Here is a 26,910-nt window from a genome sequence, read left to right as displayed (position 1 = left end):
TGAGGGTGGCAGTTTCAATGAAGTGGGCCAAAGCTTGGTTTGAGCTTGAGAGAATGAAAGGAAAGTGAGTATAGGAAATGAAAACAACTGTTTAAATTGTACCTCAAAGGGCAAAAGGAAGCACCTGAAGTTAGGGTGTTTCATTTTTGTTTTGGTAAAATTGCAGAATTGTTAGCATATTTAATATTGAGATTGAATTTAGTGGAGAAGGAATGGTTGACACAGGAGGGAACTGGAAGTTGTTTTTTTTTTTTTTTTTTTTTTTTTTTTTGAGAAAATTAAGATGGGAGTCTAATCTGCCTGTGTTGGAAGCTTTACTTAGCTATGATCAGTTTAAGTATGATCAGTTTATCTGAAACAAGAAAGATGGTGGTGTAGTTAGTATATGAGACTCAGGAAGATTAAATGTGTAGAATATGGAAACTGTTTAGGACAAGAATAGAGACTTTTCATGAGAATTCCCCCATGATTTATTTTTATGAGGCTAGGGAGATGACTAATTAAGAGGGCTTGCTTCTTTTGCACTCCAGCACCAGGGCCAGGCAGTTCAGAACTGTCTGTAACTCAGTCCTAAGAGATCTGGCACCTTCCTCTCTCCTCCTTGGATACCTGCATATACATGTCTTGGTCATGTACATAAATAAGAATAATACAAATGCATTTTAAAATATTTATATTTTTGTGTGTTTGCCCATCCACAGGGGTCAGAATAAGGCACTTGCTGCTCTTTACTGCTGAGCCATGTGTCCTCTTTGTTAATCAATATTTGTAAAGTCATTATTGAACACAAGAATTAATTACTTAGTGATTTCTTCAGTTACTACAGCAATCACTTGGAGAGATAACTGTAAGAATTGGTTTTTAAATTGTGCAAGTTTTTTATGTATTGCTTGTGAAGTTACAATGTGATTCCTATAGCTAGTTTATTTTACTCACCCTTGTAATACTCCAGAAATACTGGGTATTCACTCAAGTTAGGTAAATGAGTTCAAAACTTGTAGGTAAGTCATCTTTTCTTTCCCAAGGTGTTAGCCTCCACAGGTTCCACCTACCTAGACTATTAAAGCATATCCCAGAAAGACAAAGAGTTTTATTGTTTTAATCTGAAACAGATGATTTTTAAGGCCTTAAAGGATGTTTAGTGTTCAATATCTAGATAAAGGTTCTTATAGTGAAATTGTAACTGTGTAATAGAAAGTTGAATTCCTTATCAGTATTGAATAGAAAGAAGTAGTAGAGAAATTACATATAAGTTGAGTTAATTATAAGCCGGGCGGTGTGGCGCACGCCTGTAATCCCAGCACTCTGGGAGGCAGAGGCAGGTGGATTTCTGAGTTCGAGGCCAACCTGGTCTACAGAATGAGTTCCAGGACAGCCAGGGCTATACAGAGAAACCCTGTCTCAAAAAACCAAGTCCCAAAAACAAAAACAAAACCACCACCAACAAAAAAAGTTGTAATTATAGTTGTAGGATTGATTGTAAAGCTGGAGTGGGTCACATACGTTTTGTAGAGTTGGAAACAGGAAATACTTGGGAAGTCTATCTAGAGTCTCCCTGACTTTGAATATGTGCATTCATTCCTATTTTAAACTAGGATACGGAAAATTAGGGACTGGATACTTGGCTCACCAGTTATGAGTGCTTACTATTTCAGAGGACTGGAATTCAGTTTGCCAACACCCACATGAGATGGCTTATAATTGCCTGTAAGTCTAGATTGAGGGGATTTGATACTTTCTTCTAGACTCTCTGGGGACTTGCACTTACACCTCTCACTCCATTCCCATAATTAAACATCATAAAAATAAGTTTTTTTAAGAGACTGGAGAGATGGCTCAGTTGTTTAGAGCACTGGCTGTTCTTCCAGATGACTTAGCCTCATTCCCAGTACCACCTACATACAGGATAGCTCACAATTGTCTGTAAGTCTGGTCCCAAGGGATCTGACACCCTTTTCTGGGCTCCTCTGGTACCAGATAAGCATGTGTTATTCTGACATACATGCAGGCAAAACACTCTTACACATAAAAATTTTAAATGTCTTTTTTAAAACATGTAGAAAGTTAAACTTAGTATCAGTTTAGTGTATAAGCTCAGGACATATTTTAGAGACATAGTGGTTAAAGGAGAATCAGATAGATCTTAGTGAGGTTTCTGTTGGGTTATTGGGAAAGAAGTGATAGGTCTAAGGTAGATTTGTAAAGAAGATCTAGGGTCAAAACCTCTTTTAAGAACACATTAATATAAGGGAAGGGCTGTAAGGAAGACAAAAAAATTACAATGCCAATATTAATGAGGAGACTACATTTGTAGGTGATATTTCAGTTAACAGTGTGCTCTTTTAGATAAGAAAGAGTAGTATCTGTCTGTACAGGATATAAATAGTTCAAGTTAAAATTAAATACAAATAAAGGAAAAATTTCAAAGCAGCGTATATATATCAATCCCCCAATGAGTTCTTACAAGTTTGTAAGTTAACCAGCACTTGAAAGGCAGAAGGAAATGGTCTACATTTCAAGGTTCAAGCTAGCCAGGAGTATTCAGTAACACTGTCTCAAAAAATTTTATGGTTTATGTAAAGGAAAAGGTGAAAGTGAAGCACAAACATATATAAAATGTACTTTAATAAAATTATGGAAGAGATCATGCTTGAAAAGCTCAGGAACATAGACTGTAAAAAGTTTAAGTATAGAAGGAAATACTGTGAATAAAAATTTTATTAAAAAATTGTAGGAACTATAGCATTAATGTTTCTCTGTTCTATTTCTTGACTGTGGTAGACACTGTATGTATAACCAGTTGCCTCAGATTCTTGCCACTGTGTCTTCCTCACCTTAGATTCTTGCCACTGACTTTTTTTTTTTAATCTTAATGGATGTTATGCCTTCAAACTGTGTGAATCAAAGCAAATATTTTCCTCAAAAAAATTGCAGTATCAAACCAAACTTTAAGACAGTCCTTAAAGAAAGAAAGTTTTAAAATAAAACTTTTTTTTAAAACTTAATCAGCACAAGGACCAAATAGCAAAGTGAAAATGTACCACAGGCATGAAGAGGTTTTTTTTCTTTTCTTTTTTCTTTTCTTTTTCTTCTTTTTCTTTTTCTTTTTCTTTCTCTTTCTCTTTTTCTCTTTCTCTTTCTTTTGTTCTCTTCCCTCCCTCCCCCCCCCCCTTTCTTATGATGCGAGGGGACAGGTTCTCACCATGTAGCCCTCACTTAGCTGAAACTTTCTGTGCAGACCAGGTTGGTCTAGATTTTTACAAATAGCTAGCTGCCTGTCTTTGCTGTGCTACAATTAAACATGTGTGCTACCCAGCCCAACAAACCTCTTCTTTTGCCTAGGCTATCTGGCCAGCTTGCTTCTTGGACCCATCTGTCTCTACTCCACACTCAGGTTTCAGATACATTTGGCTCTTGCCTGGCTTTTTTGTTGGTGTTGGGGACTTAAACATCGGTTCTCATGTTTGCGCATCAGATGCTCTTACACACTGTTTCCCCATTGTACTCACAGAATTTTTAAAGAGGGGTGTGTGTGTGTGTGTGTGTGTGTGTCTGTTTGTCTGTCTGTCTGTCAGTCTGTCTGTCATTGTATGTCTGTGTCAGTTTTCTGTTGCCGTTACACATGGCAACTCTTTATAAAGAAAAGCATTTAATTGGAGCTTGTTTAGTCTATTGTCATGTTGGGATGCATGTTTGCAGGCAGGCATGTAGACATAGTGTTAAGAGTTGTTGAGAGTTCTACATGTGGATTGGCAGGCAGCAGAAAGAGAAAAAACACTGAGTCTTGTTTGAGCATTTGAAACTTCAAAGCCAAACCCCTAGTGACACACTCCTCTAACGAGACCACACTTATTCCAAAAAGGCCTTGGACTTAGAGCTCATGTTTTTTTGGCCAGGGTGTAAGTCAGTAAGCTTTAGTGATTCTTTTGAAGCTGGGGTAAGTTACATGTGTGTGTAGGATACCTGGCTTGTTATGTGGGTGACTATGATCTGAACTTCTAGCTCTCATGATTCAGTAAACACCCTTACAATATCAAATTGATGGGGAAATAAGTTGATATTTGTATTTTCTATTTATCAATATATGAAATAGGGTCTCATATAGCTCAGACTGACTTTCAACCCACTATGTAGCTAATGATGAACTTTAACTTAAAAAAAAAAAACACTTATTTTTTTGAGACAGGATTTCTCTGAGTTGTTCTGGCTGTCCTGGAATTTACTCAAGACCAGGCTGGCTTCTAACTCAGAGATCTACCTGTCTCCTCCTCCTGAGTGCTGGGATCAAGGGTGTGTACCACCTCACCTAGATTTTTTCCCCCTGCTTGTATGCCTGTGTGAGAGTGTCAGATTCTCTGGAAACTGGAACTACAGACAACTGTGTGGGTGCTGGGAATGGAACCTGGGTCCTATGGAAGAAAAACCAGTGCTCTCAAATATTGAGCCATCTCTCTAGCTCCTTTATTGTTTTTAAACACTGAGTTTTAACTATGTAGGCTTGGCTGGCCTGGTATTTCCTTTGTTAGACTGAAATGGCCCCAAAGAGATCAGCCTACTTATGCCTCCAGAGCACTGGGATTCAAGGTTTGTGCTGTCACATGTTGCTTTTAATTACACATTTATTTTGTGTAGGTTTGTGTGTATGTGAGCTTATATGTACCATGGGCACATGTGTAGTGGAAATCAGTTCTCTTGAGTTCTCTTGGAACTCAAGTCCCAAGGTTTAGCAACAAAACACCCTTACCTGCCTAGATTTCTCACTGGCTTCAGCTCCAGTGAGAGTTAAAATTATGGAGGCATCTGTTCTCTAAGTAATTTAAGACATCTTGAAATTCTTTTATTCTGTTTTTTATTTCCTAACATTTAATTGAATGCTCAGTACTTAATTTTAATTTATGATCAGTTGAAAGGACTTAGATTGTGGGTCTTAAAAAATGTTGGAAGTTTTACCATGTTGTATCCCTGGCTGGCCTTGAACTCTGAATCTATTTGCTTCTACCTTCTAGAAGTCTGGGATAAGAGGTCTTGGTCACGATGTCTGGCTAGAGAGCTTGATCACTAGAAAAAGTGACTCTGTCTTTTGGCTCTCAATGTTTCTTTCTTTTTTTTTTTTCTTTAATGAGTTTTAAAAATGTTTATATCTGCCTGATACATTTTTTGTCTAACCTTTACTTTTAACTTCTCAAAGTCACCTTTTTAGGTTTGTCTCATGTAGATCCTGTAGATGGATCAGGATTAGTTTTTTTTTTTTTTTTTTTGGACCCAATTTAAAATGCTTTTACTTGTTCACATAATGTGGGTTTACTTCTGTAATATTAGTCATTTTTTGTTGTTGTTGCTTGTGTTTCTGCCTGGTTTTTTATCACCTTTTAAAATTACTTTTTAATTTGCTCTCATTGTTCTTCTCATCTTACAAAAATACTTTTTCATTTTGTTTAGGATACCATCAATTTTTTAATGTTTTATTTTCCTTTAATAAAGCCAACATGTAATAAACTGCTAACATGGATAAATGTTGTCAAACCATGACATCATCAGTTGTAATATGGATGCTGATTTCAAATAAGCTAAAATGTGAAATTGAGTGCATTTTAGAATGATGGTCCTTTGCTGTTTGTACTTGACCTGTACAGTAACCTGTTGTTACTGAAAAGCCGAAGCCTTAATACACACACTTCATTCTATTATATTTATCAAGTATCTTTTCTGAGAGCGGTTGCCTGAAGGCAATATTCTCAGCATTCTTAGCTTTGAAGTACTATTCATGGCTTTCAAGTGAAAGGATGTTTTGTCTGACAATATTTTAATATTTAAATTAAAAGTCAGAATTGGAGCTACATTTCCTTTTCCTTAAAACCCAACAGACTGTTCCCCTATCTATTGGCCTTTAGGGTTACTATAGGGAAGTCTGGGACCAGCCTGACTTTTTTTTTTTTTTCCCTTTGTAGGTGACCTACTTCTGCCTGGGTATTGGCAGATTTCTTTCTTTATCCTTGAAGTTTAGTAACTTTATTAGAATGTATCTCGCTCTTGGTGTGATTCTCTATTACATTTTTCCTGTTAGTGGTAAGCCATCTCTATCGGTGGGTTCAGGAAAATTTCTTAGATATCTTATATGCTTTAATTTTTGGAATTCTTTCTTAAGCATTAGTTATATAATTGCCCATCTTCATTTCCGGCTCCAGTTCATTATTTACTAAATGCTTCCTTTGTTCTGTTCTCATATGTTATTTTCTTGATAATCTTTCCTAAGTTTGTTCTCTTCAGTATTAGGACTACTACTTATAATGTGGATTTGTTTTGTTTGTTAGTTTCATTTTGATAGTGGCTTCACCACTTCATTCAGTTTTGTTATGTATGTCTGTGAGCAGGCTTTTCAATTTACCTTCTATTTACAAATGCTTTTAGTACTTGTAATGTCAAAAGGTGAAGCTATGTTGTTTTTGAGAAGATGGGTTCAAAACAGTTGTAGAGTAGCCATGTCAAAATCTATTCTCTGTGAACACACAAAAAAAATAATTTTGATTAAGTCTTTGTGTCAGATATTGTGTTTTGTTAATGACTTGAGATTTGGTAAAAGCTCAATCATAATTCTTTCTGAAGATGTATAAGCTGCTTGCACATAGTAGAATTCTGTTTGTTTTGTATGTTTCTGTGTATCAATAAAGGATGATTAATTACTTTTTACTTATGATTAATTACTTTTTACTTATAGTCATTAAAAGTCTATAAAGGTTATTTTTTATTTAGTAAGTTACCATGCAGAATAGATGAAATTCTTTGACGTTATGACTGATGTATTCTCTATCATTCATGTGTACCACAATGAAAAGTTCTTTTGTAAGAATTTCTCCAGAGTACCAATTTGTTCTTTCTGTTTGTTCTGGGTGGGAAACTGAAGATGGTGAACAATGTGCTCCTGATCTTTATTCAGACTTGAAGGCAGTAGTGAACAATGGGACTGTGACTAGTTGTTGTTAATGTGTGAGATTATTACTCTGACTTTGAATAAAAAAGGCCATTTCACTTGTTAATGGAGCAGGTCCTCTCATGAGCAAGTTTGTGTTAATTTTCTCTGTCTGTCTTCTTCCCCCTGGGGTGCAAATATACGTCTCAGAATTTCTTAAGGATTCTAAACTATTTTACTTAATTATCAATATTGTGACTACTTTCTGTGATGTTTCTGGTTTTTTTGTTTTTGTTTTGTTTTGTTTTTAACCAACCATTAGCTTGTCAAACACTTATTGCCATAGATAATAGATCCTGGGGCTTTAGTAAACAAAAATTCATGTTCCTTCAGAACTAGCATTCTAGGTGAAGTAAAGGAGTTAAAAACAATTAATAAAATGTAGTAGAATACTAAGTGGAAAGGAGAAGTTTACATTTCCTAAGAACATGGGAGTCATAATTAAAGTTAGGGTGACATTTAAGAATGCTTGGTGAGGGAGTGAATGTGAATGTGTGAAGGGTATCACAAGTGCAGCATCTGCAAAGGGGATATAGATGAGAATGTTGCAGGAAAATGATAGAGTAGCTGAACCCAGAGACAGAAGGTGGGAGTGAGATACTGGTAAATTCTGAAGGACTTTTTAAGGCCCTCACCAAGTGAGATTAGGCTTCCATATGAACAGCAACACGATTTAGGTTTATAGGGGTTTCTCTGGCTGCTAAATTGATCATAGAAACAGTAAGGTAGGCTAGGTGGAAGTAGAAGTCTTCCCAGTACTCGTGAAAGCAGAGATAGGCAGATCTCTGGGTTTGAGGTCAGCTTGGTCTTTAGAACAAGTTCTAGAACAGCCAGAGATATACACAGAAAATAAACAAAACAAAATAACAGGAAGGTATTTTGGCTAGCATTTTAGTATACATATATAAGCAAATGTTTTATAACTGAAACGATACATTTACTAACAATACTATTTTTTGTTTCTGTTAGGAGAAAGGAATTCTGGTCAAATTACGGTAGATTTGTTTGATTCCACATCTTATCGGTGACTAACACTGACAAATAAGTTATAGCCCTGACTTAATAATAAGTAAAATTATGGTTGTATATTCAGACAAAATGAACAAAATGTAAAATTACAAATAATAAAAGCTTAAAAATTAAATACCTAAAATTCTACTAATAAACTGCTACTAAAGAGTTGTTGCTGCTCCCTAGGGACAACTGCTTTCATAAAATTTTTTTGGTTCAGATTTCCTGGGGATTTAACTCCATGCTTCTAAATGATATGTTTATAGTGTCTGTGTTTTTGGTTTATCAACTTTAGACATTCTCTCTTGACTTCTTGCTATGACAGATGTTTTCAGTCCCACTTCTCACTACTGACCTTCCTCGTTCATCGGTCACTGACTTGGCGCCTCTCTGGGGTTCTGCCCAGAAGATTTAGCCTTCCTCCTTCGCCTCAGCCCCTCTGTGAGTATTTTGCTCCCTACACTTTGCTGACCAGTTCATGTTCTTCCATCTGTCTCCATCCTTCAGAACCATGGGCAAACTATGTAGTTTTTGAAAAAAATTTAAGAATTTTTATTGGCTTAGGTTCATATTGGCACTTTGGAACTCTTGAATAATAGACTAGAATATTAGGTCAAAGGATTTTTTTTAATATGTATACACTTGAAGAATTTTAGTTTTTGTTTTGCTATTAAAATGTTTTGAAGATTTGTTATTTTACATACATGAATGCTTTGCCTGAATGTATGTCTGTACACCGTCTGTGTGCCTGGAGTTCAAGTAAGTCAGAAGAGGCTGTCAGATGACCTGGAGTTGAAGTTACAGATGCTTGTTAGCCACTATGCCAATGCTGGGAACTGAACCCAGGTTCTCTGCAAGAGCAACAAGTGATCTTGACAACTGAGCCATCTCTGCAACCCCACTTTCTGTTTTTTAAAGAGATAGATGATATATTTGCCATATTTTATTCTTCAAACAACTAAATTTTCTCATGTCATCATCTACTCTTTCAAAGTATACTAAATAGGTATGTAATTTTTTTTCATATCCTGGTACTATAATATTTCTTTCATTTTGAGTTTTTAAAGTTGTAATTAAAATTACTTGAATTATTATTGGATTTTTCCAGCGAAAAATATTTTTATGTTCCGGTTATTTCTCTTCTAGGAATAGCCATTTCTAAGTCAAGAAGATAAGCTTTAAAAGTTTTGATTGCTTTAGAAAGGTTTTACAGGTCGGCTTCCTTTGCTTCTGTTTTTTCACCTGCACCTCTTATGGTCAAGGAACAGGACAATGAATTTAGAACAGGATCTTAGACATTGTTGTATCTTTTGTTAGTTAATATTTGTTAGTTCACTGCACACTTATCATTATTATGCTTACTGAATCATTCAATTCAGGGAAGGCTTTTAAACAATACACACAAGGTATTAAAGTACTTTTAATAGATACCCAAATATGTTGAAAGAGTATCCTATAATTTATTTGTTTACTTAAAAAATATGTATTTATTTACTTTTACTTAAAAATTAATTTATAAAATGTGCTTCTAAGTTTGCTCAGCATTGTAATACTCTAGCTTTGTTTCTTAGCAGGACAGCCAGAGTAACCACCATTATTCTAATGGAGGCTTTGATTTCCTCACTCTGTAAAATAAAGAATGGCTTGCAAGTTAGGGGAATTTAATGTTTGTATCCATGTGAAGTTATTTCTGCTTTCAATGTCTTTATCAATGAGATTAAAGTGAACCTTTCTGGGACTGGTGAGATGGTTCAGTGGTTAAGAGCACTGACTGCTCTTCCAGAGGTCCTGAGTTCAAATACCAGCAACCACATGGTGGTTCACAACCATCTGTAATGGGATTCAATGCCCTCTTCTGGAGTGTCTTCTGAAGACAGCTACAGTGTACTTACATATAATAAATAAATAAATCTTAAAAAAAAAAGAACATTTTACATAGGGAGAAGTGCCATAGAAGCTACAGGAGGAATTCACATAGATATATTCACATAAATATAAAGAAAGCCTTTGCTTAGGCTGGCCCAAAACTTAATTTATAGCTCTCAGCTTTGGCTTGGAGATCTTTCTGTCTTAGCCTCCTGAGTGCTGAGATTACAGGCATGAACCACCACCCTAGCTTTTAAAAAAAAAATTTTATGGGGGGCTCAAAAATGACCACAAAGTAAACAAACCTACAAGAATATTTAAATTAAAAGTCAGTGATAAAGCAGAAATGACTCAGAAGACACTATATCAGTAAAGCCTACCCAGACGGGTGACAGCTCATGAAAATTGTAAACCTGGGCTTCATTGTATAACCTGATAGCAGTTCAGCAATTTGGGGGTGTCCTTTCTAGTCGTCGTCCCCCTCCCCCTGGGGGCGTTCATTTTAGCTGGTGTCTGCCTCTTCTAGGTAACTCAGAATGTGTGAGAGTAACTCTCAGCAGTCTTTACATTATACATATGCTGGGGAAAAGAGGAGCCTAGTGAATCTAATGAGTTTCAAGGACTTCTTGAAGGTGTTTTGAGTAGTTTACTCCCACAATTTAAGGAGTGTCCTTGATGCATACAATGTTTAATTTCTCTATAAATGTCCTGTCTTAAATCATATGGTTTCACTTTCTTTTGTTTCATTCCATGTCTTGAAGAGTTGCCCTCCAATTTGGAAGGGTTTAATGATGGAAGAAACTGTGAGGCAACGTGAGAATGTCAGGAGTCCAGATCAGTAGAGGATGAATAGGATTGAGATACAGTAAAATCTTAGAGGACGGGTTTGGTTTGTCAAAGAAATTTGGTTACACCCATAAGAGAATAGAAGCTCAGAAAGTCCTTTACTTTTTAAAAAAGTTGTGCAAGTTTTTTTCCTTTCTTACTCTAACTTGGTTTATGGTGGCCTATTCAAATTCTTAGACTATGTTTATTTCCACATGTGTTTCCACTAGAAGACTTTGTAAATTTTTTGTTGGGATTGTAAATTCATTTAAAATTTTTTGTTATATTTATCCATGTATTAGTTTTCTTTTGCTGTGATAAAATACCTTGGCCAAATGCAACTTAGAGAAGGAATAATTTATTTTCACTGTGGTTCCAGAAGAATATAATGTCAAGGGTGTGGGGCTGTGGAACATAGCAGCACATGGCCAAAATAGGAATTATCTCTTAGTGATAGACTTCTTTTAGCAAAATCAAATCTCATAAAGTTTTCATAACATCTTCAAAATGGCAACAACAGCTGGTGACCAAGTATTCAAATACATGAGCCTGTTGGGGACATTTTAGTTTAAACCACCCCAATGTGTTTATTGTGTGTTTAATGTGCTCATGTGGAGGTTAGAGGACAGCTTGTGGAAGTTGGACAACTTGTGGAAGTTGGTACTCTTCCTTCTACCATGTAATGGTTTCAGGGCTTGAATTCAGATCATCAGGCTTGATGGCAGTCTACTGAGCCATCTCACTACTTCAAATTCACCCTTTTAAAAAAGATAGACTTATTAATTAATTAATTAATTAATTAATTAGCACATTGTAGCTGTCTTCAGACACACCAGAAGAGGGTATCAGATCCCATTACACATGGTTGTAAGCCGCCCTGTGGTTGCTGGGAATTGAACTCAGGACCTCTGGAAGAGCAGTCAGTGCTCTTAACTGCTGAGCCATCTCTCCAGTCCCATGAAAACAATCTTAATGCGTGCTTTTTTTTATGGCTTTGTTCATTGTTAAGTTGTTTTGGTTTTCACACTTGCACTATGACCACTTCTATTGTTCTCTTTCCTCTCCCCTACTGCTTGTTTCCTTCCACTTCTCAAATAGTATTCCTTCTATATTCATGATATACAAACACATGCAAATATACTTATGTGCACATATACATGCATAATAAAGTCTTGAGAGATTGATAAGACAAATCATTAAATATTTATCTTAGTTTAGCTTATTTCACTCAACATATGATGGGTTCTATTTCCATTTATTATCTTGCAAGTTACATATTTCACTCCTTTTTTAAAATGTTAAATTATCACTTTTTTGAAACTGTTATATTTTATGGGTAAGTGTTTGCACAGTTGTACTACAGAGTGCCTGTAGAAGTCAGAGAACAAGTTTGTCAAGTTGGCTTTCTTCTTTCACTTTCATGTTGATTCTGCTTATTAAATTTGCTGTTGATCTTGTATGACAAGTACTTTGCCCTTTAAGCCATTGTATCCTTTATAGCTGAATAAAATTCCATTTTGTAAACATAATTACATTTTATTTGTCTTCATCTATTGATGGACATTTAAGCTGACTTGCATCTTTAATAGTGAATAGAATTGCAGTAAGTATTGTGCGCGCAGGTACCTTTTGTGGTAATGCTGTTTTTGGATTCTGTTGGGTATATACATAGGATTGATGTAGCTGGATAGGACAGTCCTATTTTTTGAGGTTATGAAGAACCTCCATACTTCGTCCATAATGGCCACATGTATTTTCATCCCCTTATTCTCTTTTGCTCTTTTATTTTGTTTCATGTGCTTTCCTAGGCCTCCTGCCTATACTCATTGTTTTTACATAATGTCTTATTTTCTTCAAAGCTTCTTAATGGTGAGAGTACCCAGAATACCTTTCAGTAAAGATTATATTGATTGCATGTTTACCATTTCTGAATGGGCAGAACTCTCCCTTTTTTTTTTTTACTAGAAAGTGAATAAGGGATAAAGTCAGTCATGATTTGGATCACAGAAGTATATTATTTCCATCACCTTAGGTAAAGATTTGAAAATGAATTTAAAGCATGATAGAGGGATAAACCAGAAAGTGAATCAATATGCATCTGTATATTCATTACTTTCTTTGTGGCTATGATTAATACAGAAGCAGCTTAAGGAAAAGTTCGTTTTGTTTGGATCATGGTTCTATTTCTCCCCACCCCCCCCCAAGATTCTACCACATACCACCCACCCAATTGCTTATGGTTTTAAAAAGTATACTTTTTCATGGTCAGGAGTAGTGTTACAGCAGGAAGATAGATCACTTGCCTGGAGCTCTTTATAGCCTAATGGATCAGGATTTAGAGAATTTGTGCTAGAACCAGAAATTACTATCACCTTTAAAGCCTTGTCTCACCAGTCCACTTCTGCTAGTTAGGCCACAATCCTCAGATTTTCACAACTTCCCAAAACAGCAACACCAGCTGGTGGCCAAATGCTCAACACGTGAACATACATGATGTTTCATATATTTTTAAACCATTATAGAGTGTATCATAGCTGGTTCAATACTGTCTTACTTGATATGCCTTATATTGAACCTGGTATGGCCTGATGCTTAGCTTAGATTATTTTTTCCCATACACCTAGGTCTAAGAAGTAGTGGAAGATTTGCAGGGGTAGGGGCTGTTGAAATCTCTAGCTTTGGCTGTCCAGGAACTTGCTCTGTAGAACAGGCTAGCTTTGAACTCAAGAGATCTGCCTGCCTCTGCTTTAAAGGCTTGTACCACCACACCCGGCTTGATTTTTTTTTTTTTTAAATAGGTTTATTGTGTGTGTATGATTATATTGCCTGGATATTTGTAAGTGTACCACCCTTGGCCAGAAAAGGTTATTGGACCTCTTAGATCTTTAGTTATAGGTGGTTGTGAGCTGCCACATAGATGCTAAGACTGAACCTGGGTCCTTTGCAAGAATAGTAAGTGTTCTTAGGTGTTGAACCAGCTCTCTCTCTCTCTCTCTCTCTCTCTCTCTCTCCCTCCCTCCCTCCCTCCCTCCCTCCCTCCCTCCTTCCCTCCCTCCCTCTCCCTCCCTCTCCCTCCCTCTCTCTCCCTCCCTCCCTCCCTCCCTCTCCTTCTTCCTCCATCCCTCCCTCTCCTTCTCCCTCCCTCTCTCCCTCTCTCCCTCTCCCTCCTTCCCATACTCCCTCCCTCCTTCCTCTCAAAAGAATGATTTTCCATCATATGTATGAGTGTTTTGCCTACTGAGTCATTGCTCTAGCTCTCTCAACAGTGTTTTAGAATACATATATTTGAGTGTTTGCTTTGTATACTGTTTGTATTTTTATAAATATTCTATAGTTACATGAAAATAGATTACTACTTAATCATATAAGTATTTTTACTTTATTATTCAAGGTGATATATTTCTGTATAGGTGACTGTTATTCTGACCTATGTGACTTAAGTTTTCATGTCATGCTTGTCTCAACCAAAAAAAATCCAGCCAAATTATTTTGGTACTCATCAATTTAATTTTTAGATAAAAACAATATTTTTGTACTTGACCAAATCATCAGTCCATGCAGTTCCAGAGATTGAACCAATCTATGTGTGTGTATATATATATATAAGTACACATACATATGTATTAATTTGTCTTTTAATTTTTTTGTATGTTTTGTATATTGTGTGCATGCCTGGTGCACATAGAGTCTAGAAGAGGGTATCTGATCTCTGAAATTTGTAGTTACAGATGGCTATGAGCCACGATTTGGTTGCTGGAACCAAACCTAGGTTCCTTCACAAGCAATACATATTCTTAACTGCTGGGCAATTGTGTATATTTTTAGGCTTGTGGTAATATTTTTAGTTTTGGGTGTTTGTGTGGACTCAGTAATTATTATTTGTGTTTCATATTACAAAATTCATTTTTAGCAGTACAAGAAGCAGGCCAGAGAGATGGGTCACTGAGTAAGGGGTCCTGTCCCGAAGGCTGACCACCTAAATTCAATTCATAATGTAGAAAGGGAGAACTAAGTCCTGCAAGCTGTCCTTTAACTTCCACATGTACAGTATGGTGCAGTGTACACGTACACACTATAAATGATGTAAAAAAGAAAAAAATTTAAGAAACAAGTTCTAAGGTTCATCCACAATCTTGTCTTCATTCTAGTTTGATTTCTTTGACTTCCTTATTCTTTGTATCACACTTTGCTTTAGAATTTTGTAGTTTTGTCACTTACCAACTATGCATTGTTATGGAGAAATAAATCTGAGACCAACTTGATTCTTCTGCCAACATTTTTTTTTTTTTTACTTGATTTCCTTCTCTCTCCTGGATGTCCATGTTATTGCTTTACGTTTAGTACTTCTTGCTCAAATATGTTCTATTTATTTTATATTTTTATTTTCTTGTGAATTAGTTTAGGCTGTATTTATTACGGAAAGCTTATATATGACTTTTAAACACTGAGACATTTCTCTAGCTTCAACTTTTATAGCTAGTTATTTTTATTTTTTAAACTACATTTTAAAAGTAAACTTATACAGTATCTTATTGTCAGCATTTTGAGATACAGGTAATGGAGGCAGTTTCACACCGTCGACCTCAGCAGCCTAACATATTCCCAAAGAGTTTTAGGAAAATTGACTCAGGCCAAACCAGCATTTATGGATTTGACTTGAAAAGAAGTCAGGACTAGACAGCATATTATGAAGCAGACAGAGTTTAGTAAACATTTTAATACAGGTTTAAGCATGTATTAATAGATGTCTTGTAGGTTTACAAATGGTGAGGAAAAAAGTCTTCCCTCAGGAATATTGGAAGTTAGAATATTTTTACTGTAAGCAGAGAGTCAGGGGAGGAGGGCTCACAGCAACTCTCATTAGAAACATAGTTTGGATGATGTTTGGAGCTGGCTAGTATTTTTCTTAAAAGGTGGTAGAGAAGGTATAGGCTTGTTCTTGAGATTCTTTTGTTTTGTTTTTTGTTTTTTGTTTTTTTTTTTTTTGTTGTTGTTTTGTTTTTTTTTTCGAGACAGGGTTTCTCTGTATAGCCCTGGCTGTCCTGGAGCTCACTCTGTAGACCAGGCTGGCCTCAAACTCAGAAATCCGCCTGCCTCTGCCTCCCAGAGTGCTGGGATTACAGGCGTGTGCCACCACCGCCCGGCTGTTCTTGAGATTCTAAAGAACATTGTATTTCTTAGACTATGGGAAGACAATGGATAATTAACATTTTCTGTATCCTAAGATGGGACAATATTTTGTGTCTTCTTTTGGTGATGAGGAAACAGCTCAGTCAGTAAATTGCATGTTCCAAAAGCTTGAGAGGATCCCAGTTTAGATTTCCTGCAGGGACTTAATGCTAGAAGGGCGGGCAGCCCTGGAGCTCATTGGCTAGCCAATTTAGTCAAATCAGTGAGCTCAAAGTTCAGCGAGAGACCCTGTCTCAAAACTGAAACCACCAGCTGTTGGTCCCTGCCTTCCAGACTCAAGCACTTATATGCACACATCTTATTTTTCTGTTTTATAATACCACTATAGGTTTTATCCTACTTTATGGATAAGAAAATGAAGCTTGGGGAAAAAAATGAGATGACTAAATTTGGCAAGACTAAGGAGAATTGAAATGCAGACTTAGTCCTGACATATAATACCATATAATGTATATGGTCTTTTGTTCCCAGGAATTCCTGCTGCATCAGAGTTCAGCGGAGAAGTATGCTGATAATGTATTTAAGCACAAGCTACAACATACAAAGGGCATCAGGATATGTCTAGATAAACTCACCAGGATATGTTTAGAATATAAGAGTCATTTAAGTTTGTAGGGAGAGAGAAAGAATGAGAATTTAGATGACTTCAACAACAGAACAGCTTTATTTAACCTGAGAATGATCTATCAGAGTCTGATACACCATGGTCAGATGTAGGTGGTAGAATGTACCTGTTAATTCTAAGGAAGAAAATCCTTTTGGCAGAATATTAGAAAGCCTTTATAAATATGGAATGACTTTTTTGCCTGTCTGCTCCATGGTCCCCCCCCCCCTTTTTTTAACCAGTTAGGAAGTCAGCTCGCTGTAGCCTATGACTCAAATGTAAAGAAAAATATTCTAATTGTAAGCAGTTTTAATGTTGATTAGAAATCTATAAAGATTATTAGATTGGATCTTTAAAAAAAACTCTAGTAGAAATGTAATAAAATTTTTGCAGTTTGTTGATATATCACTTTATTAGTTACTTTTCTATTACTGTGAAAAAACACCATGACCAAGGCAATATATAAAAGAAAGTGTTTAATTGGGCTTACAGTTCCAGAGGATTAGAATTTATGATGGTTGAATAAAGGCATGGTGGCAGGAACACCTGAGAATTTGAATCTTAAACAGCAAGCAAGAGACACAGTGCTAATCTCAGTGTTTATTGCTGGTGACACATCTTCTCCATTAAGGCCATACCTCCTAATCCTTCCCAAACAGTTCTACAAACTGGGAACCAGGTATATGAACATGAGCCTATGAGGGCTGTTCTTATTCAAACCACCACTGGTATTTTTCCAATATTGATTTATTAATGAAGGTTGAGGAAATGTTTGTGTAGTTACAGTAATTACAAAACACACCTCTTTTCTGTTTCTCAACACTATTATAGTAGATGTGTAGCAATTCCTGTGATAGAGTGGTAACATTATTTTGGTAAATCATAATTTACTTAAGAGAATCTACATAATATTTAGATAAAAGGTTTTATCTGTTACCTTAATGGTTTAAAGAATTGGGCATGATGGTGCACTTCTGTAATTTCAATTCTAAGTTGAGGCAGGATTATAAATTCAATGCTAGCCTGGACTACATAGTGAGACATTGCCTCAGAAAACCAGAAACTTGCAATGGAAAGTTAAAAAAAAAAAGATTCAAAGAGGATCTGCTGTAAAGATGGGACTCTAGCTTTGGGGTCATGATTTGTGCCTTTAACCCTAGTGCTGGGGCATTAGGGAGGCAGAGCAGGCTATCTAGGGACACACAGTGAGACCTTGTCTAAAAAAACAAAATGTTTATTTTTATTATTACTATCATCATTGTTATTTCTTTGTTTGTTTATTATTGAGACAGGGTTTTTCTGCATAGCCCTGGCTATCCTAGAACTTGTTATATAGACCAAGCTGGCCTGGATCTCAGAAATTCGCTCTTACCTCTGCCTCCCAAGTGCTGAGATTAAAGGCATGTGCCACCACTGCCTGGCAGATATTTCTTAATATCTGTTATCTAGTCAGATTTCATATATTCAGTTAACTCATAAACATCTCTCACCTCTTTAATGTTTAGATTCTATAGAAAATTGCTTACAATCCCAGGTCTTGTCCTTATAATTTCTCACATGTAGCTTCTGCTAGTTATATTCATAACAGGGATTCTCTTAACATGTTTCTCTGTGTGTTTTATATTTGACTCTTGTTTTTTTTTTTTTTTTTTTTGAGACAGGTTTCTTCCTGGTTGTCCTGGAACTCACTTTACTGTAGACCAGGCTGGCCTTGAACTCAGAAATCCTCCTGCCTCTGCCTCCCAAGTGCTAGGATTACAGGTGTGCACCACCACGCCCTGTTTTATACTTGACTCTTACTATGAGCTTTGAACAGGTTCAGTTTTGCTACATGAGATTACCTCAGAAATAATGACTTTTATCTTTTAAAGATTTATTTGGCTTATTCGTTTTACATAGAAATTTTAAAAAATGTAGAAAAAGTAATAAAGTGACATTTCTGAAACTTTTCAGCTTAATGTATTTTTATTTTTTAAGCCAGAGGACAATCTTGCTTAAAAAGAAAAAAACAAAACAAGACCCAAAACCCAGAGAAGGCAAATTTTAAATTTCTGCAGCTTCTTAAAGTAGGAAGATAAAAAGGAGGAAGAAGAAGCTATGTCTTTTGAGTTAGGAAAAGTTAAATTTGTTTGAATAATTCAGAAAATTGGGCATGTTCAACTTAGCCATACCCAGGGTCTCCATAAACAATTGCATAACTGGAGTTTTTTAGAGAGAGATGTTATTTGATAACATAATTATTATTTCAGTATTTGATAATAGAGTGCAAGGTTCTTCTACTTTCTTTGGTTTTCAAAATAATGTATTGCTTGCACAGAGTGGGCAAAGAATTGGAGGATGAGATGGCTCTGTGGAAAAGATGTTGTTACCAAGCCTGCTGACCTGAGATTGATTCTTTACATGGTTGAAGAAGTATATCCCTCCCTCCCATCCTTTTTTCTCTGTAGCTTTGGCTGTCCTGGAATACATTCTATAGACCAGGCTAGCCTTGATCTCACAGATATCTGTCTGCCTCTGCCTCCTGAGTGCTGGCATTAAAGGCTGTGGTATAAAACCCAAATCAAAATGACAAAATGGTTTACTAGCACCTAATAGTAACAGCCATGGTTGGTTGGTTTTGTGTGTGTATGTTAGTTACTCGTGTATTTAAATACATTTGTCTATCCTTTACAGTTATTATTCATACTAATACTCAACTCATAACATTTTTAGCCAGTGGGGCTTCTGTTAAGTTGGTTGTTGAGTTCTTTAAACAAGGCCACAGTACCATCTGATAGCTTTTGTTTTATTGAGTATTGAGAAGAGCCTAACACATTTATTTTTTCTTTATGCCTTAGACTTAGAATCTGTCATTTCTTCACAAAACTCTGCTTCATTGTTAGCTGTAAATTTTTATTAGAAGACCATATTATGGATACTAGGAATGTTCATCATACTGAGATGAATGTTTCTCTGAACCTTTTCTGGTGTATAAGCCTAGTTTTTAAAAAAATACCTTATGAATTTGTATTGATCCTAATAATTCATGTTTGTTGACTTTTCATATGCTCTCATCTTTTTAGAGACAGGTCTGACAGGATCTTCTTTTCCCACCCTCCAAAAGCTGAAATCAGAGAGTATACACTATTATGCTTACTCTTAGTTTTTGTGGATTCATGCCTCTCCCCCTGCCCCAAATTAGTTGATTATTTCTCAGAATGAGGCCTGATTCTATAGCCTGGGCTGCAAGGGAAGAGATCCTATTTAAAACAACAGCAGCAATAACCACAACCATTATAGTGTTATATGTCTGTAGTCTTAGCAAAGAGGCTAAAGGGTAAGGCCAGCCAGTCTACATACAAATTTCAGACCGACTAAGACAAAATCGTGTCTTTAAAAAAAAAAAAAAAAAACCCTGAAAAATCAACCAAATAAAACTACTTGATTGCTTGAATTTCATTTGCTCGTGGCTATGGCTACTGTAATTTTTCTATCTATCGAAACCTTAGAGAAACAATTTCCACTTGCACTTTTCCACCTTAACCTTGTTAGTGTTGTTCTAGTTATCTTTACTGCTTATGCTGAAGACGGTTTTGGTTCTCTTTTTTGAACCCAATGGCCTTAATTGAGATAGCGTTTCCATGCTGTAGAAGAGTGAACTTATCATTGTTGGCTATTTACTCTGTTAAACATATTAGCTTCTTTGTTTTCCTGCTTTCCTCTCTGGCAAAAACCCTGATATATTCTGAGGATGTCTCTCAGTGGTAGAAGACTTGCCTAGTGTATGCAAGGTCCAAAGTACAGTCTATAACTCTGCAAAGACAGCCCCTCTCCCAACATATACAACATATATGTGCTGTAGAAATTTAAAATTAAGTAAGTTTCCCCCTTTCAAACAAGTATCTCATCTTGTGTTTCCTATTTTAATACATTTGTGTCATTTTAAGAACTAAGATGGGATATACTATGTTCAAATGTAATAAACAACATATATACACATAATAGTAGATAAACATATCTATGTTCACAGTATTATACAACCATTAACCTTTTCTAGTTTCTAAACCATTTCACCACTTCATCAAGTATCTTCAGTATTTGTGTTATTTATAAGTATGTACCAACATGCCTAGCATGGTTTTTAAAGAATGACTGCTTTCTTTTTAACTATGTATACATTTGTGTCTGTATATGGGTTTGTGCATTTGAGGCCAGAAGATGGCATCTTCTCCCCTAGAGCTGGAGTTAGACCTCATACGGGTATTGGGAATCAAACTCAAGTTCTCTGCAACTGCTATATCATCCTTTTTCTTTTTCTTTTTCTTTTTCTTTTTCTTTTTCTTTTTCTTTTTCTTTCTCTTTCTCTTTCTCTTTCTCTTTCTCTTTCTCTCTTTCTCTTTCTCTTTCTCTTTCTCTTTCTCTTTTTTTCTTTTTCTTTTCTTTTCCTTCATTTCTTACTTTTTTTTTTTAGATTTATTTATTTATTTTATGTATATGAGTACAATGTAATTGTCTTCAGATACCAGAAGAGGGCATCAGATCCTAAAATAGGTGGTTGTGAGCCACCATGTGGTTGCTGGGAATTGAACTCAGGACATCTGGAAGAGCAGTCAGTGCTCTTAAATAATGAACCATCTCTCTAGCTCCCTGCTATATCATCTTTTAAGCTCTGAGCCATCTATCCAACTTCTAAAACTGGTTTTTGAACATTTAAATCTCCCAAGCTCACCCTACTTTTTGAAAACATATTAAGAACAAACACATTCCAATTCTTCCAAGGGTTATCATTGCTCCATGTATGAAGTTGAAACTTAATATGGCTAACAAAAGCCTTTACTTTCTAGTTTTTGCCATTTTGTCTTGTTTCATTTGTGCCTCTTTGTTCAGTATAGGCCCAGTTCTTCATTGTAGATATTCTATAAGTCTTTCTCTTTCCCTTCCTCCCTCCAAGGCAGGGTCTCATTATTAGTCACGGTCATTTTGCAACTTAACCCACCTCTACTTCCCATGTTCTGGAATAAAATGTGTGTGTCCCTCTGTGCTGCACCCCCTTCCCCCTTTTTAAACTTTTGAGACTAGACATCACAATATAGACTTGGCTGGCCTCAAAGTTGTGGTGCTCTTCCTGCCTTTTTTTTTTTTTTTAAGCTATTAAAGATTGTTACATGCCCTTCTTTTGTACTTCTTTAACCCCTGTCCTTGTACTACTTTTAGGTTACCTATTACACATTGTCCTTACTTATATATTTTTCTGGAACAATGAACGCATGATAGTCAAATGCTACGTAATACAATACAGGCTGCAACTATAATGAATAGGATTTTTAACAGAAGTCAAGATTATTTAGTAAATTATTTTAAAAAAGGTTTCAAAGATAGGAGGGTAGTTCTTGAGCTAGACCTCAAAGGAACAATTCCCATCAACACTAAAGTGTGTATGTGTATTCTTTTTTAGTAGCTAGCAACATAGTTGGGATTCAGTGAAAGGTATATGATTATAAATATAATAAGTTTAAAATGCAAATCATATCTTAATGGTATCTTAAAAATCTATCTAAAAGAAGAACAAGTCTGATATTTTAAAATACAGTACTGATTTTATCTGTTTGCTTTGCTTATTAGATTTATAAAATCTGTGTTCAAAATCCAAGAAAAGAAGTTCTTTGTGTTAAAATACAATTAAATTCTTTATTTTTATCATTTTGTTGTTGTTGTCTGCATGTTGGGATGTACATTAATTACTTTATTGTTACTTGGACAAAATAATTGATCAAAACAGCTTTAGGAAGAATTGTTTATGGTTCATCAATTATTTAGTTCGTCATGCTTGGGAAGGTATGATAGCTGCAATGTGATGGCAGTAAAATGATGGGAGTGGGTATGAGTCTTGTATTCTGTTTCACAGTCCTTTTAGAATAGTTCCAACCACATTCCAAATTAAACTGTTTTAGAAGCACCCTCAGACATGCACAAGAGGTGTGTCTCCCAAGTAATTTCAAATTCCAGTAGATTGACAAATGAAGATGGACCTAATAGCCCTCTATGAAGTTGTAATTGTTGAACTAAAACCACCTTTGATTGCTCAAAATTATGGAGTTAGTGCTTCCATAGTTACCAGCACACTGTTTGGCATTTTATAGTACTCTGTGTTGTATTACATTTGCTTTCATGATTAGATGGCTTATCTTGATGATGGGCAAGTACTGTATGAGAATCATGTACTCATTTAGATTTCTGGCAAGTCCTTTCTGAACTGCTCTTAAACATGTTTTGTCCTTACTCACTGCCCAGTTTGAACCAGTCAGTCAGCTCTCTTGACAAAATAATAATTTTTCTGGTGATTGTTGTGTATACTCACTATTATGATTCTTATCCTGCCTTCAAAGATGATAGTATATTAAAATTATCAAATTATATAGTATACCTATTATATATACCTATTATATAGGTATATATAGTATACCTTTAATGTCAGTTACACTTACTTAAGGCTATTTGAAAAGCTCATGCGATCTGCCCATTACAAAGACATCCTTATTTTATTAAGTCCATCTCTGTAAACTCTTAAGGTTATACTCTTCCTAACTTGTTGTTTGATGATCCTTTGTTGGCCTTTGTTTTTCTACCTTACTAGTTCCTTGTCTCTATTCTTAATTTTCTGCCCTCATCATCTATTCTTCATGGCAGAACACTGTTTAGAAGAGAAGAATCTTATGTTACCATCACTATTTCTGTAGGCACCAGCTAGTCTTAGAAAGCTATTCCTATTGCATAGTTGAATGTACCTCAAGGCATCATGGCAATCAGACAGATGTTAATGTAAGTAAGAGTTGGAAAAACTCGGCAATTCTGATGTAAAAGTGCTTTTGGTTGTTTATTAAGGATTTGTCTTAAAGGCTATAGAAAACTTGCCATTTCTGATTTGATTTGACTTTTGATTTTCTTTGAACTAAAATCTCTTGTGAGAATCAGCCTTATTTGCATTTTGATTGCCTCTCATAAAACCTACCCAGAATGCTAAGAGCTTTGGTTGAATCCCAAGGTAGATGTAGGAAGACAGAACAATTCCATCTGGATAGGTTAATATACCCATGGCTTCCTTATTGTATGGAAATGTTATAGTTATGAAGCAGCATTTTAATAGTTTTCATAGTTTATAGCTTATTTATGGTCATTCTTTAATTTACCTGTTGGAGAAAAACTGTTTTAAAGTTTTTATTGAAATTTTCTTTTTCCACAGAACTCAACAAAAATCCAGTGGAAGGCTTTTCAGCAGGTTTAATAGACGACAATGATCTCTATCGTTGGGAAGTCCTTATTATTGGTCCTCCAGATACACTTTAGTAAGTATACTGGAACTGACATCTTCACTCCTTCAACTAAAATTAAAACTTAATTTTGAAAATTGAAAAAAAATTCTAAAGTAGCAAGCAAAATGGTTATATAGAGTATCATTTCAGTGTGATCATGTGTAGAGCCTTTGTGTTATGCTTGAAGCTCTAATGTCTAAAACATGTTTTTAAAAAGATAGCTTCAGAAATTTAAGCTATCTTGCTGCTGGAATAAATATGTTATGAAAAGCTTTTTCTAGTGAGATTATATGTAACACTCCTGCCCCCCCCCCCCCCCCCCCCCAGGGTTTTTCTGTGTAGCCCTGGCTGTCCTGGAACTTTCTCTGTAGACCAGATTGACTGCAGAATCAGAGATCTGCATGGTTCTGCCCCTTGAATCCTGGGATTTAAGATGTGTGCTGTGTGCTACTATTGCCTGACTGTAAATAATTTACACACACACACACCTTCTAGAATTTAGGATATTAATTTTTGTAAGCTTGGAGGAGAAGAGAAAATTTCATCTCTAATTATATATTTATGTGTGCTTTTGTGAGATTATGTTCATGTGAATGAAGGTGCACTAGGAGGCCATAGCTGTTGGATCCCCTGGAGCTGGAGTAACACCTGATTATAAACTGTTTGATATGAGTATTAAGATCAAATTCAAGTCCTTTAGAGGCTCTTAACCTCTGAGCCATTGCTCCAGCCAAAAGAGAAAAAAGTCCTATGCAATTTAGAGAAATTTCTCAGTAGTTAAGAGTACTGAGGTCCTAGGTTCAATTCCCTATGGAAATGATTTTCCTTCTCATGTTTACCATGCCTTGACCCCAAAGGAAACACCATAATTAAGAATGACAGTTTTACTGTTTTTTTTTTTAACACCACTTTTTAAAAATAATTTATTTTTCTTTTATGTTCATTAGTGTTTTGACTTCATGTAGGTCTGTGTGAGGGTGTTTGATCTCCTGGAACTGGAATTACAGACAAGTGTGAGCTGCCATGTGGGCTCTGGGAATTGAACCCAGGTCCCCTGGAAGAGCAGCCAGTGCTCTTAACTGCTTAGCTACCTCTCCAGCCCCAGTTTTACTGTTCTTAATGCCTTATTTATTAAAGAATAAGACTGCAATTTTTTCTTTTTAAAAACAGCTCCTTTTTATTTAATTAAATCAATTAATATCTATGTGTGTGGTGTTTTGCATGCATATATATGCACTGTGTTTGTCTGGTATCTGAGGAGGTGGATGGCATGGGAACCTCTAGAACTATAGTTATAGATGGCTGTGACCCGTCCACCAATAGGTGCTGGGAATTGAACCTAGGGCCTCTGGAAGAACAGCCAGTACTCTTAACTGATGAGACATCTCTCTGGCCCTGAGATTTTTACATAGAATGTATTCTGTATATCTGTGTTTTAAGACTTAAGGGAACTTTCAAGGTCTATTTTAATAATTTTATAACCTGGTCTTCACATAGTATAGTTTATAAGACTATATTTTGTTAGTTTAGTGTTAGGACATAAAATAACTTATTAACTGACTACCAGTTGTTGAAAATGAGGCGAATGAGCTAGAGAGTGATAACAGATCTTTACATCTGCAGTTCTTTGGGACTGCACTTCCTTCTTGTAAGTCCTTCCCCCTAGCCCTCAAGTAGCTGTTTGAATATATATATATATATATATATATATATATATATATATATATATATATATATATATATATATATATATGTATATATATATATATATATACATATATATATATATATACATATATATATATATTCATATATTCAAAAAGTGAATATATATAAAAAGAAGGGCTGGTGAAGATGACTCAAGAAATGTGATGACAATTCCCAGAACCCATGTAAAAAAGTTTAATGTAGTAGCCTGTGTTTGTGATCCCAACACTCCTGTTGCAAGATGGGAGATAGAAATAGGAGAATTAACCCAGTTATCTTGGAGTAGACATTTGGCAGAAATGAGAGAAGCTCCCTCAAAAATAAGGTGGAAAAAGAGAGGAAAAAGTTAAAGCAATGTGGGAGTTCATGTTTTACACAGTGGGCAAAGGGTGGTTCATGCTTTGTTATAGTTTTTAGCAGTTATTGTTGCTCATATGTTTGTTTTTTTGTTTTTGGATTTGGATTTGGTTTTTCGAAACAGGGTTTCTCTGTGTAGCCCTAGCTGTCCTGGAACTCACTCTGTAGACCAGGCTGGCCTTGAACTCAGAAACCCGCCTGCCTCTGCCTCCCAAGTGCTGGGATTAAAGGCTTGCGCCACCACTGCCCGGCTTCATATGTTTCTTTGAAAACAACATATGTTTCTTTGAAAATTGATATATTTGCATCCATCAGTTTTGCCAGTTGATTTAGGTGAATCTGGTCATGGCATGGCATTTGGATTCTTTCATAGCTGCCAGTAGCCACCAGAAACCAGTTTAGAGATAATTCCCTCACAATCACATTGTTATTTGAGGTAAATTTTATAAATTTTGCAAATCATACTATGTAAGTAACCTGGTCTATGATCCTAACACAGTTCTGGTCTGTTCTTCATATTTATTCTTCTGTGTTTAAAATAGTGTTTGGTTTTTTTCCCACCAGGCACTGTACCTCAAGGGGATACAGAGGAACATTCTGATGATAGGATTCTTTTACCCTTAGTGTAGCTATAAAATAATGAGAATTATTCTCCTAAACCAAGTTCTTATGGAACATTGTTTAGGAATCCAGGCTTAAAGCTTCAACTCTTAAGGGCTCACTGATTTTTTTATCCTTACATGCATTTTTGTCAAGTATTATTAGTTGATCAAAGAACACATCACACACACTTCTGGGTTTTTAAAAGATAGCTACTTGAGAATGTGGTGCAGACTTTTAATCCCAGCACCAGGCAGCAGGGCTACATAGTGATACCCTGTCTCAAATATAAAGTCCATATGGTAAGACCGTTTTAGTTAACAGCTCATTCTTTTTATTAACACCCCATTTTACTGCCTCCCCCCACCCCCCCCCCCCATGCGCGCGCGTGTGCGTGTGTGTGTAGCGTAGTGTTGGCTGTCCTGGAACTCACTCTGTAGGCCAGGTTGGCCTCAAACTCAGAAATTTGCTTGCTTTTGTCTCTTGAGTGAAGG

At 35.9% G+C, this 26,910-nt stretch overlaps 1 protein-coding gene across 1 annotated transcript in view; it reads left to right on the top strand.

Annotated features, from left to right (window-relative positions):
• Ube2g1 (ubiquitin conjugating enzyme E2 G1) overlaps positions 1–26,910 on the top strand; it is a 76,945-nt gene that overhangs the window by 28,277 nt on the left and 21,758 nt on the right. The window contains exon 2 of the mRNA XM_052194960.1: positions 23,683–23,785. Coding sequence (XP_052050920.1) covers positions 23,683–23,785 — 103 coding nt within the window. The remainder of the gene's footprint in view (positions 1–23,682; positions 23,786–26,910) is intronic.

This window comes from Apodemus sylvaticus, chromosome 10 (assembly GCF_947179515.1).
Source record: "Apodemus sylvaticus chromosome 10, mApoSyl1.1, whole genome shotgun sequence".
NCBI classification, from domain to species: domain Eukaryota; kingdom Metazoa; phylum Chordata; class Mammalia; order Rodentia; family Muridae; genus Apodemus; species Apodemus sylvaticus.
Note: the sequence above shows the minus strand (reverse complement) of the source record. Positions and strands in the feature narration are given on the sequence as shown.